Source organism: Pezoporus occidentalis, unplaced genomic scaffold (genome assembly GCF_034315485.1).
Source record: "Pezoporus occidentalis ecotype Australia unplaced genomic scaffold, CSIRO_AGI_Poc_V1 ctg44, whole genome shotgun sequence".
Lineage (NCBI taxonomy): Eukaryota > Metazoa > Chordata > Aves > Psittaciformes > Psittacidae > Pezoporus > Pezoporus occidentalis.
Genome location: NW_026915769.1, coordinates 3,396,411 through 3,409,345, shown reverse-complemented (window position 1 = coordinate 3,409,345; position 12,935 = coordinate 3,396,411). Strand labels below are relative to the sequence as shown.

Genomic DNA, 12,935 nt, shown 5'->3' with positions numbered 1-12,935 from the left:
GCACAGAAAATGCTCTTGTCTATACCCCTTTAACGGGAAATCAGTGTATGGTTGTAAATAGCATCCAGCAGGTGTCTGTTTGTTAGTTTATTGGTGTCAGAAGCTGACATGAAACCAAAACTGGAAACACGGGGTAAATGTTTGCTATTTTGGAGAATAATCATGCAGCATTTGAAACCTTTTCTTTCTTATTTAGCTGTAGCGAAAAGCTCATCTGTAAAATCATGTCAACTCAAATCTTGGGACCTTTGTCCCCTTCTCCCCTTCCCACTCAAGGCCCGCTAAGTTTCAAATAGGACTTCAGAGAGAATAAAAGGCTGCATAAGCCTTAACAATATTTTTAGGAACTGAGGGGAGCATAAAGTGATACTGCAAACAAAAAAATGTTGAGCAAATTATTCACACAGAAGGACTGGCAGGCAGTTGTATTGCTCTCCATCTGCGGTTTAGCAAATCCTGAATTTATGAGCTGAGGAAGCTTTGGCTGTTTTTGGTATCTGGTGGGGACAATAACTGGCAGCAGCAGGGCTTGGGGTCCAGTCTCTGCAGCACAAACTGGATTATTCCCTGGGATCACACATTCCTGATTTACGTTGCAGCTCACTGGCAAACGTGGTGATGCTAAGGGAGAGGTGACCCAGCTCTGGGTAGATACTTCAGAGGGTGCCTTAGGTTGGACTTTGTCCCCGTAGTGCTATGCATGTGCGGTTACAGCTGGCAGGGAGTAGGCTAGCAAGAAGGAAGCAGCAGCTCAGAAGATTTGATGTCAGTGGGGCAGGCACAGAGCTCTGCCTGCGGTGACAGGAGTCTGGGGGCAAATGCGTAGGACGTGGCGAGAGGCAAGGATGGGTAAGAAGGTGTTGGGGACACCTTCTGGCAGGGGTTGGAACTGGATGATGTTTAAGGTCCTTTCCAACCCAAACCAGTCTGTGATCCTACGGTATCCAGTCGTTGCCAGGAAAATGCTTCCCGGCGACACGGAACCGCCAGCCACAGGGGCGAGGCCGGCGGCTGCTGTCCCCGCCCCGGAACCGCCTGGAGGCGGTGCGAGGAGCCGGCAGCACCGCCCCCGTGCCTGCTGTGGCAGGAAGCGGTGGAGCGCGGCCGGGCAGCGCCTGTGGGGAGGACTGCGGTGTCCCTGTGGGCTCCTGGCGGTGCCCGGTAACTTTCTGAGGGGCGAGCCCTGGGGCGCCGCGCCCCTCACCCGCCCGCAGGTAGAGAGGCCGGGAGGGCTTCTCGCTGTTGCCACGGGGCGGCCCCCGGCTCCGCCCGCCGCTGCCGGGAGAGCCGTTCGGGCGGTGGGGGCGGCAGCGCCCGGTGCCGCGGCTGCCTCCGCGGGGCGGCCTGACATGAGATCATCGGCAGCATGGCCTCTGCCAGGAGCGGCGGCCGCACCGGGCCGAGGGACCAGGAGGCCAACGGCGACCTGGACCGCTCCCTGCAGCAGATGCTGCGGGCTATAGCGGAGGAGCGGAGCCGCGCCGGCCTCCGTCAGGAGATCAGCGGCCTCGGTGAGTCGGCGGCCCGGGCCTCCCTGCCGGGCTGGGTGCGGGTGGCGGGCGCGGCGCCCCGGGGCCGGGCGGCACCCGCCAGCAGCGGGGACCCCCTTGCTCCTTCACGGCTCGGGCTGGGGCCGGCCGGCGCCTGGCTCTCCGTGTGCAGCCGGTGGCAGGGGCCTGGGAACCTGTTGTGTGCTGCCGGGCTGTGCTGCTGCCGCGGGGATGGGCCCCTTTTCCTCGAAGTCCCCGGGAACAGGAGAGAGCAGCGGTTTCTGCTCCATTGTCTGAAATGCCCTTGGAGAGAAATGGTCAGAAGACACTACGCACATGAGCTGATCATCTGTTTTCTTTAAGTATAAACTGTGTATCACGTGTTTTGGAAGACAAGCTGAACGAATTTTGTGCTACTCTCTCCAGTGCATAAGCTCGTGTGGCTCTCAAATGATCCCTGTAGTTTTTTTTCCTCTTCTAAGTCAGACACCTCCCTTCTCTGAGTGTATGACTTCACTCCGCTTGCCGTGGTCTAGTAAGCACATGATGAATGTGGTGGCTCTTGGTGGTCTGTTAATTTCCTTAATCATGAAGGGTTTCTTCAGCTTTTTGGCTATCCTGTTTATTTACGTCTTGACTGATGCAGATTTTACAGGGCACGGCTTTATTTAGCTTTTGGCAAAGCTTATGTGTTGCAAAATGAAAGTCTGAAGTTGAAATTCAGTTAACTTTAGGGAACAGAGTGGGAACAACAGCTGTCTTAACCATTTGCATCAGGGAACTTTTCTGACTGGGCTAATGAATAGAAATCATTTGGGTTTATGTGCAATAAGAGATCATAGGCAGAAGGTTTTGATGTTAGAAATTATTTATACCTTATTCAGAACCTTTGTATATCCTGGACTGAACCTGTGCTTTAAGGGGATGAATGGCCAGAAGTCCTGGCAGGGTCAGGGTTTTAAATTATGAGTACTGATGTGCAGTACTTCCTTTGTTTCTTCCATGAAGTATTTGTTGTCTCTTCCTTCTTCAGCTCATTTTAAGGTCCCAAAAGTTTCCATTTCTGAGTCTTCCTTAAAACTCAGAATGACTTTTTGTCCCAGATTTACTGTATTTATGATGTAGATTGGCATGGGAAATCTCACTGGTTGTCTACGTGACCTTTATGTATCAGTTTGTCTGCCAGTGCTTACTGTGGTCTCCCAGGGGAGGAATAGACTCTCCCTTCTTTATTTTCGCCTTGCACATAAAGAAGCTTATGCAAAGAGAAGCGATGAGTCTTTCCTGTTTATGCTTCTTTTTTCCAATGGATTTGGATCTCTGGGCTTTACGTAGTGTAATAATGTTACATGGCCAAATCAAGTGTCATGGCAAAGAAACTGTAAACAGACCAGGAAAAAAAAAAAGCCACAAAATCTAAATGCCTGTGAGATTGCATTCATTGAAAAGCTGTTGTCGGCTAATGTTTGGCCATATCATGTTTGAATGAAGATAAAGGCTCACAGGAAAAGAAATACCACCCTTGTTTTCTTTGAGTGAAATTGGGCAAGGGAAAAACTGCGGTGGCTGGTAAGAACATAGAAATGCTTCCTCTTGGCTTGCCTTTGAACACGCATCCACAGTAGCTCATCAAGAGAAGTCTTGCTGTGTAACCTGGGGATAATCACACGAGTAGTGGGACAGTATTGCACTTCTACCAGATGAAGACTTGAAGGGAAAACCTCAGGAGAACTGCTTAGCAAATTGCACTGATGGCCTGATGCTGGCTGTGGAGAGCTGCCTGTGTATGTCTGTACCTGTGTGGAAATAGGTTATGTGTTGCCACAAGAGTGCCTTGGCTGCTCAGTTTTTCTATCCAGGGAATGGAGCTGAACTTTCCACTGAGAGCCATGTTGTTTGCCAAGCCACTACGTCTTTTTCAGAAGTGAGGTGTCCTGCAGGTGGAAAAGTGCCATGGATCTCCCTGCCCTGGGCAGCTGTGGATGTGATAGATCTTTAGCTGTGGTGGCTGTTGTGATTTTAATGCAGGGAGAATCTGTTCCATGCTGGCTGTTTCTGAGCATAGCTGCTGAATATCCGTTCCTGCTGGCACTCCCCTTGTTAATCCCCAAGCACTTCAGTCACAAAGTGGGACTGTTTGTAGGATTAGAGGTTGCAGACTCAGGCTGTCATAGGAATATACAAATTGTCACAGTATCTGACCAGCTTTTTAAAATCTGCATATATTATTACCTGAAGTCTGGGAGAACAATCTGCGAAGCTTCCTTAAGGCCCAGCAGGCAGAGTCTCTCTGTGCTATAAATATCTGCTTTTGTATATTGAAGGGTTTTCCAAGATCTTCATTTCATTGTGTGCTGCACATTACCTGATACATAACATTGTGACTCCCAGTGAATGAGTGCTCCTTTTCCCTATTCTGTAATTTATTTATGGGGAAGTAAATAGTTTAAATACTTCTCTTAAGAAAAACACTGAGCTTCTGAAGTGGTGCACAGTATGTAGTTCATAGATGAACAGAGGGTTATCAGGTGTAATCCTGCAGTTTAAATTTATGTGTGTCTGGATTGCACTAGTGAACGCTGTTGCAGGGCATGCAACACAGTCAGACTAGCTTGGCGTGCTCTGGAATATGCTGGGCACCAGCAGCACAGCAGAGGTGCGGGCTTTTCCTTAAGTTTTCAGTACTTGAGAAAGTGAATGCAGTCCCGTATGGGTTCAGGTGGTTAATAGAGAGATTTTGTCTGCTTTTTGTGCCTGGGTGCTGTTACTCAAAATGGACCCACCTGTTGGGCTGCAGGATGAGCTTACCCACAGCTGGTTTTGTATTACTGATGTTTCTTTTTGTAATATCCAAATCCATTCAATCTGTGTCAGTAGCTTAAACCTGTTGTGAGTCTTTTGATATCAGCTGGCAATGATGTTGAATTCTGGGTTTTCCCCGAGTGCTGTTAACCCCTCAACAATAAAATGGGAGTCACTGAGACATGATTTGGACAGCCTCTCTCCTTTTGTGTATTGCCTTTAAGTGAGCCCCTACTTCCCAGCCTAAGGAGGAAGTTGCTATTTTTGCTGACACTGAGTTTTGGTGAGAGGAATTGCTTTATTTCAGGAATATCATATGAGCATTTGGACAGGTATTGTCCACAAATGTAAGCATTCCATGGGATCTTCCATTTTGTCCTGTTCATGTAAGGTAGCAAATACAGCAAATCTGACATCGTGCTTAAAAATAATGACTCATGAGTGAGTCCTTACCACGCTGCTTGAGGGGAAGGGTGATGCCTTCCTGAGAAGCCTCAGCTGGCTGTGAGCGTCATCCACTTGTATAGAGTATTACAATGGTGTTGTGTGCAGAGCTTGCTTCAAAATGCCGTTTGTTAGAACATTTCTCTGGAAAAATAGTTCTCCTTCTGGGGAAACAGCTGACTTGCTGTATGTCTCCTCAGCCAGGCTGTGCGTAAGGCTCTGAAGTTACCTTTTTGGCCAAAGCCTTGAGCTAGGAGGGTTTTATTTGTTTTCTGAAACTACTGTGTAATGTTGTCAGATGCTTAATTTCCCTATTTGCCTAAGTGCCTTGCTGTTATGTAGCACAGTGTGCTTTGATGGAGGTGTGACTTTGTGAATACTGAAAATTATAATGAGTAAGAAGAAATGAATAGGTAGATGTGAATAATGTCTTAAATTGTGACTGATCAGCAATGGAGATGTGTAGCCACGTGAAATGTGGAGACAAGGATCCTGAGAAGCAGGTGGCTGCCCCATGGGCTGCAGGAAGTCTGAGTAAGCAAGCAGTTGAAAACTGCTGCCACCAAGCACTGTTTGTAATGGTGATGGTCGTAGGTGCCAGTGGAGAGGCTGGACCCTGCAGAAGGCCTTATAGTCTTACCAGGAATCAAGTTTTTCTGCTGTTTGTTTTTTTCTGGTGGTGGAGGAGGTGTTAGAGGAGGGCAGAGGAGGGTGTGCTTGGCATGGGGACAGCAGAAGGAGTAATGTTCATTCTCAGAGCCAGAGGATTGTTTGAACTTGTTTGTGCAGCAGGGCACCCCAGGGCATGTCATGTGAGTAAAGACAGTGGGATGATTCATGTGCCAAATTATCTTGATGAATAAATCCTGGAAATAAATAGGTGTCTAGCCTTCTTGAGAGGAGGAAAGGTGAGGTGGCATAAGTGCTTGTGCACGTGAGTATTGTGAAAATATGCTGGAAACATAAAGACATAAAATGTCTTACATTTTGTCTTACATAAATGTTGGGAAAACATGCGTAGAAGAATGGTGAAAGAAAAGTTTGGAGAGCAAAAGAGGTTAAAATGAAGAATTAAAAAGAAGAATGAGTAATTTGGGTTTGAAAGTACTAGATGTAGTAACTTTAATTGAATTATAATATTCAAGAAGGATTATATATATGTGCTTCTGAAACTTTGTGGAAAGTGTAGCCACTGAGTAGGTGGAATTGTCTGGTGTGAATCTGCAGCAGTAAGGAACTGGTTTGACAGGAGTAGCTTTCATGCAGAAGCAAAACATTTTCTTCATTTGTGGATCATGCTGGAGTTCAGTGATTTGTCCAGTCAAAGGTGAGAAACTACCAAAGCTTAGAAGGTTTGTTTTTTTCTCAAGTGTGAAAAGCAAGAATAATGACAAATCACATCTGTGCTAACAAAAACTTGAGGGACATGTGCAACCAAATTTGCTCTTGGTAATGTCACCTATAGTGAGATAGTTTAATATACAAATGTGTTGAAAAATTTAATTTCATTCAGGACTTTTAGAAGGATTTAATTATAGTTTAAAATACAGCTTTTATTGCTTGTACCTTAATATTTGTGCAAGTTCTTTTGTCCTATTTATGAAATGTTTTGCAGCTAATGAATGTGAAATGTTCAATGAAAAACGAATAGTCAAATACTGAAGCAAAAAGAGGATAAAAATGTAACTTATAAATAGTAAAACAAAAAGATGTTTATAAAGTGCTTCGTAATCAGTAAAAAAAAAATAAATTATAATTAAAAAAAAAATCACAGCATTCCAACCAGGAAGAATCATTACAGAAAAAGTTCCAGAAATTGCAAATGCAAAGTGAGATCAGAACAGTTTATTTAAATCCAAGTTAAAATAAGTACTTTGAAGTCAAAGTGATATAACAGCTCACCCTGGGGATTGAACCTCAGATTTGTGTTGGAGAAGTATGAGTAAATAGCAAAGGAATTCCAGGTATAATGGAAATGGGTATAATACGATTTATTTTTTTTTTTTTTTAGAGGTAGAAGGGGAAGATGATTTTTAAAGCCACTTTTTTTTTTTTCTTGATGTGCCTTTGAGTGCTTGGACAGGGCGGTGTAGGAGAAACCACTGGATGGGAGAGAAGAGCTTGTGGTGCTGCTCTGGGATGGGCCTCAGCAAGTAGTGCTCATACAAAGAGTGTTATTTGTACTTCAAGGACATCAGAGGTAGGCAAGTCCAGTGGAGAGTAAGTTTGGTAAGTTTGTAGCAGGGCTGGAGCAGGTAATTTTGCAACCAGTGTGCAGGTTTTTAAGGTAATGCATCAATGAGAACAAAGTTGAATCCTGCTGCTGGGAAATTGATGTTTTGGCAGGGCTGTGCTGGGTGGCATGTATTCTGTTGCTGAGACTTCCTTCTGTTAGTATCACCGAGCAGAAGAGAGGCTATGTTTTATTTTTTTATTTTTTTTATTTTTATTTTTTGGTGTATTTCTGTGCTGGTTGCTGGGACTGAGAGCAGGACAAATGACTGTCTCATGCTGGGTCTGGGAGGCCTTGACATGTTAGGAGAGGATTGTGTAGCATTACAGGCAGAGGCAAATAATGGTCTTTATTATTAAGGCTGAAAAGAACTCATGTCAGAAGAAGTTTTGAGATTCTAGGATGCCCTAGGATCCCATCCTGCCACTTCGCCAATCAAGCATAGGATATTTAGGAATATCTGTGTAGGATCAAGTCACGGTGAACGGCAGTCTGGGGTAAACTCTGGAGCTGCAGCCCCCCAGGGTAAATACTGCATTGTTTTGGGTTTTTTTGTTGTTTTTTTTTTTTTTTAATTGTGGTTCATTTAGAATTCCATTTCATTGTTTATTAGAACCTTGTTCATGCGCTTGTCACTAATGGCCTGTCAGGCTTTCCATTACACACCAGTGTTGCTAGGGGATTTGTAATTTGACTTTGAAAGGTTATTTTCTGTCATGAGCTTGACATGGATCATTCCAGACCAATAATATAATGTGGTCTTTTATTACAACTCTTGCATATTTTTTGAGCAGTTGGGTTATTAGTTTATTCTTTGTTTTTAATGGAGATGAAGCTTTATGGGATTTTCATGTCCTGCTCAAGAGTATACATCTTCAAATTATAAGAGTCAGACTGGAGATGCTGAAGGAGACAAGATTTCTTTAAAAGGCAACAACAGAAAACACCCGCCCCCCAAAAAAAAACCAAAATCAACCAAAAAAAAACCCCACCAAAAACCAAAACCAAACAAACCTAACAAAAAACCTCCAAAATATCTTTCAGATATTTTGTTGCCTCCTCTAAATAAGCAATTTTGGTTTTAAAACAAGGCGTGTCGCTCTTCATTTTTGGATGGTAGCAGGAATTGCTGGATACCTAATTTTTGGGAATGAGTCAGTCAGCATGAATTATGAATCTGTAAGCCTGACAGTGGGAATAGTCAGGGTATTTTAAAACATCCATCTCTCATATATGTAATACTGTAGTTCTAGATAGCTTAACTGTTTGGTTTTGTTCTAGCAGAATATTCTCTAAATCTTCAGGGAACTAGTTAAAAATCCATTTTGAAGCCTGGATTCTGTTTTGAACTTTTAAGATGGTTTGGAGGTTTGTATTAGGGATTAAAATATAGCTTACCTTTACAGTTCAGGGTTGATCTTTTAAGGATTTAATAGTATATCTGGTTGGATTCTTTCTAAAGAAAAGAAAAATTGGATTTCCTGAAGAATGAAGCATGTTGGTCTCCCTCTCATCATCTGTGTTCAGGGTGCTGGTCAATAGAAAAAGAAGATGTAAACAGTTGAAATATGGTTGTGTCTTATGTTCCAGCTACAGTTCAGGAAAACCAAAACCCTGCGGTTAAATAGTTAGTAATGGTTGTTCTATCTACTTATGCTCTTAAATATGCTAAGTAGGATCAGGGTGGCAGCTCGCTGACATGGAAAGTATTACCATGAAGTGAATGATAAGGTGTAAGGAGAAAGTGTATAAAATCACTTCATGATCCCAGGAACCCTCGAATAGTGAAGCTACTTTCTTCCAGTTGGTATTCAAAAGAATGTGAAACTGCTTTGGTCTGTTTGCAGCCCCTTGGGCTAAGCAGCATGGATATCAGAGAATCAAGACTGCTCTTTTTTGTGTGTGCAGTCCCAACAAATGTATTGATTACTTCTATGCAGGAAATAAAATACAGAAATACCAGATGGAGCATCATACTGCACCTGTAGAGGAGTTGGGGTAACCTGGGCATGGTTCAACAGAAGTGCCTTTGAGGCCACCTGCTCTGTTGTACTGTGTCTGGTTTCCCTTATGGGAAATGACATTGCTGGGCTTCGTCTCTTTCCTTTGAGCAGGATGTGCTCAGTGAGTCAGCAACCTGGATTTGATGTTAGTGTTGGGGTGATGAAAATCCTGGCTCAGTAGCAGCGTAGCTTTTTGTAAGCTACCACGCAGAGGAGAGAGGCACTATATTAGTAATTGCAGGGGCTGCCTCCATGCCTGCATTCTCTGTTTCAGGAAATTTGCATTAGGTGTTGCTACAACTTTATCAGTCTGTCAGAGTTGCAGCCTGTAGGGTCTTCTGAAGGAATATTGGCAATTTGCCTTTTGAACACTTTGTAGTGTTTCCCTTGATCAGTTTTATGTGAAAAATACATTACTTCTGATTATCTGTATCTGGAAGTAATACAGATAGGTTTAGCTTCAATCTCTACATGTCTTAACTACCACTTAAGTCTTGGTCCTGTCTTGCAGGGCTTCATGTGATCAGCAGGAACTTGAGAGATGGGTTAAAATGCCAGTGAAGCTTGAACTGTCTTTGCACTAAGAAGAGTTTGGTTTAATCGCCTGGAGATGCTTAAACATCATCAAGATGAGGGAAGTGTTTTCAAATGGATTTATAGTATTCTGCTAAGAGCTGAGAAAGACTTCATCAGACATTTATTCCTCTGCTTTTTCAGAGAACAGGTAGATGAGCTCTTGAATGTCTAGCAATGTTAGATCTTCAATAAGGAATATATTTACTTACCTGCCTTAAAGGACCCTAAGAGGTGGATTTTAAATTTCCATAAAACTCAGGGCTCCATAATAGTACAGAAGATGTTTAGTGTGATTTTAGTAATCAGTCTTGAGGAGATGAGTTTATTGCCTTGTGCAGGTCACTTCTGCTTGGTTGTTGCCGGCCTGATCCTTTCAGAAACAAAGTAGCAAACTCAGGGCAGTATGTCTTGGAAATAGCGATCTCTGTGAACCCTGGTGGCTTCCTAAATAATCATGATCCAGCTTTCTATACACTTCGTAGGAGTGTTTAAGTACTTTATTTTCCTTGGTTTTAATGAGGAGTGTAATTCTGCCTAATAACAAAGACTTGAATGGGTGACCTGTGTTTTTCATAGCAAGGGTGACTAAACTCTAGTCAAAGCATCATGTGAATTGTTAGTAGCCTGTGGTTTATGTGAATAAAGACAAACTAATTTCATCCTCTTTGATCTTTGATATTACAAGATTACGTTATGCTGTGTTCTTTGCTGTGACTCTTCAGATTCAGACTGGATTGTGTGTCATAATTGGCTTTTTTTTTCCTTTCAGTTAAAAAAGGAACAAAGATTTAAAGCTTTGTGTTGGGTGCTCTGGGGATATAGGAGCTTTAAAATTGTTCCAGGATCAGAATAATTATTGTGAAGTTTTTAACTTCTGTTCAGCAACTGTCAGGCTAACTCATTTGGTGATACATACATACACACATGCACACACACATATATATATGTATGTATTTAATTCAGTGCATGGATCCTATGACAAGATAAAACTGTTTTTTAATGGAAGAATGTTGCCTTTGATACTTGTCCCATGTTTTAGCATGTCTAGTTGCTCCCAGAAGCTAGTGGGAAAAACTGGTTGTGAACCTAAAATAAAAAAGCAGGCAAAGTGTAAGATCCTAGGTAAGCTGTTTGCTACTTCCAAGTTTTGATGTTTTGCATTTATTTCTAAAATACCATCTCTAGGTATCTCCAGCATAAAGAGATTAAAATGTTTGGACTGGCTTGGAATTCTGTCTTGAACTTGGTCTAAAGTTTTGCTCTGTGGCTTTATGATTTGACATTTGTAGATGGTCCTGGTGCTGCAAGTATCCATTAATGACATAAGTACCACTCTAAGCAGGCTGGTGTACCATTTCTGGAAGTTGTGCTGTCCTCTACACCAGAGGCAGGTTGCTCCTTACTGTAACATGGCCAGGATCATCACCTTCAGCTAGTGATATTTTACTGTCATGGCACTTTTTTCAAGTGTTAACAGGGGATAGAGGACAGTCATCCATCCAGTGCTTGCTTGAGACTTTGAGTCCTTAGTCAACCTGAGGTTTGATTGTTCATCATTCTTTTTACTGGATGGTCTGGCACTACAGAGAAAGGGGGAGGAGTGAGTCACACTCTAATCTGGAACACAGTTGAAGTCCCTAACCCTGCATGCACACACTGAGTAGGGATATAGCAACCATTAGTGCTGAACGTCAGAGATCTGAGTTTGGTGTCCGCTGTTCTGTGGATTTCTTCTGTGATTTTGGGAAGTTGCTGCCACTCTGCACCTGCATTCCCAATCTGGTATTTCAAAATAATAAGCCATTACCTCTGAGGGAAAACTATGGCTGACAACTCTACTAATATTTTAGGGACAAAGGGTGAGCGAGGGCTGAGAGCTCCCTCCGTAAGCAGCATCCTGGAGGAGTGCAGTAGCATAGCCACAGTGGAGTGCATCAGGGAAAGTATGGGTCCATCCAGTGTGGACTGTCCTCTTCACTCCTGAGTTTGTTGGTTTGGCAGAAAGATTGAGCAAATGGTAATAACAGTGAAAACATATATGAAAAATATGAACCAACAGTTCATATATTGCAGTGTTAAGAGACTTAGTGATTTTGTTCCCCATCTGAATAAAACCAACGTCTGTAAATAACATTAATTTTGCTTTATTAACAAAAGCCATGAACACAGAACAGTCTGTGGGATTTTGGGGGTCAAAATTTGAATTCTAAGGTCCTTTCCAAGGTGAATTATTCTATGTATCTGCCAGTACTTTACATTTTTCATCCCAGTACTTTACATTTTTCAGTATCCCAGTACATTCTGCCAATAGTTTACACATTTCATTGTTTTGAATGGGGCAAAAAAGGGAAATCAAGCATAGGCATGATCTCCTTCTTTCTACTTTCCTGGCAAGAAACTTTAAAAGGAATCACAAGTGTTTCTTCTTAAGACAAATGCTGTGAAAAATGCAGCAATTAAGAATGTAGCACTTACCTTGCATTGTTCATAACTGTCTTTTAACCCTGAGGGTGAAGGCATTTTCTCAAATATATGGGAAAACAAAAGCACAAATAGAAACTGGAGTTTCTCTGGCTGTATCTGGAGCCTTTATCTGTCTCTTCAAATGTAAGATCTATGTTTTAGTGCTTTGATGATTGAATGGAAGAAAATTAAGAGTCATGTTCTCTATTTCAAAACTGTTCTGGTGGTGAAAAGCAGCAGTAGACATTGCCTTCTTGTGTTTTTGCTGAGGAATTTTCTGAGACCTTTCTTTCTCAACTCACATGTTCTTACTTGGGGCCATGTAACTGTCATGGGACAGAGGTGGTGATTTCCCAACAGATAAAGGTTGTGATTATTTCTGGTTTTGTAAACTGTATTTCATAACAATCTTTTAGTCTGGAGGGAGTGGCTTGTTGAGGGTGATGTGGTGGGTGGGAGAGAGACCCAAGGAGGGCAGAAGAAACAGAGGTCAAGTGTCAAACCATAGTCCCATTGCAAGGTGGGGTGAAAAAGCTAGGAAGTTCTTAAATATTTAGTCCAGTATTATATTCCCTGGGCCACTTCACTGTAGTGCACCCATATGCAAGCCTTCTGCACCTGTAGGGATTCATAGCTGTGCAAGCTCTTCTCTGCTTTGGAGGAAAACTTTAGTAGTGGTGCTGGATACAAATGGAAAGAGATGGGATGTTTCCAGCAGCTGACTTGTTAATGGTAGATTACAGCTGTGTTTATTAAACTGAATAGTAGCTTTGCCGTAGATGCTCTCTGTCTAAGGGAGTAGGGTGCTCCTGGTGTTAGGACAGTTGTTTTGTCTTCTTTCTGACTGAAGTTAGTATGTCATGCATGTTACTAAAATTCCTCCTTTGTTTCTCTCTTTTAATCAATAGTGTCTGTTTTCCCAGA

The 12,935-nt window shown here is 42.8% G+C and overlaps 1 protein-coding gene across 3 annotated transcripts in view; it reads left to right on the top strand.

The window, feature by feature from the left end:
• Positions 1 to 1,059: 1,059 nt before the first annotated feature.
• The window catches only part of KIAA0930 (KIAA0930 ortholog), a 78,282-nt gene continuing 66,406 nt past the window's right edge, over positions 1,060 to 12,935 (top strand). For 2 of the 3 annotated variants that reach the window (XM_062634917.1, XM_062634916.1), the window contains exon 1: positions 1,060 to 1,511. In XM_062634917.1, the coding sequence (XP_062490901.1) occupies positions 1,367 to 1,511 (145 nt within the window). In that variant the 5' untranslated portion in view covers positions 1,060 to 1,366. Of the gene's footprint in view, positions 1,512 to 4,554; positions 4,576 to 12,935 lie in introns of those variants that run through there. The other variant, XM_062634918.1, reaches the window with a different exon arrangement.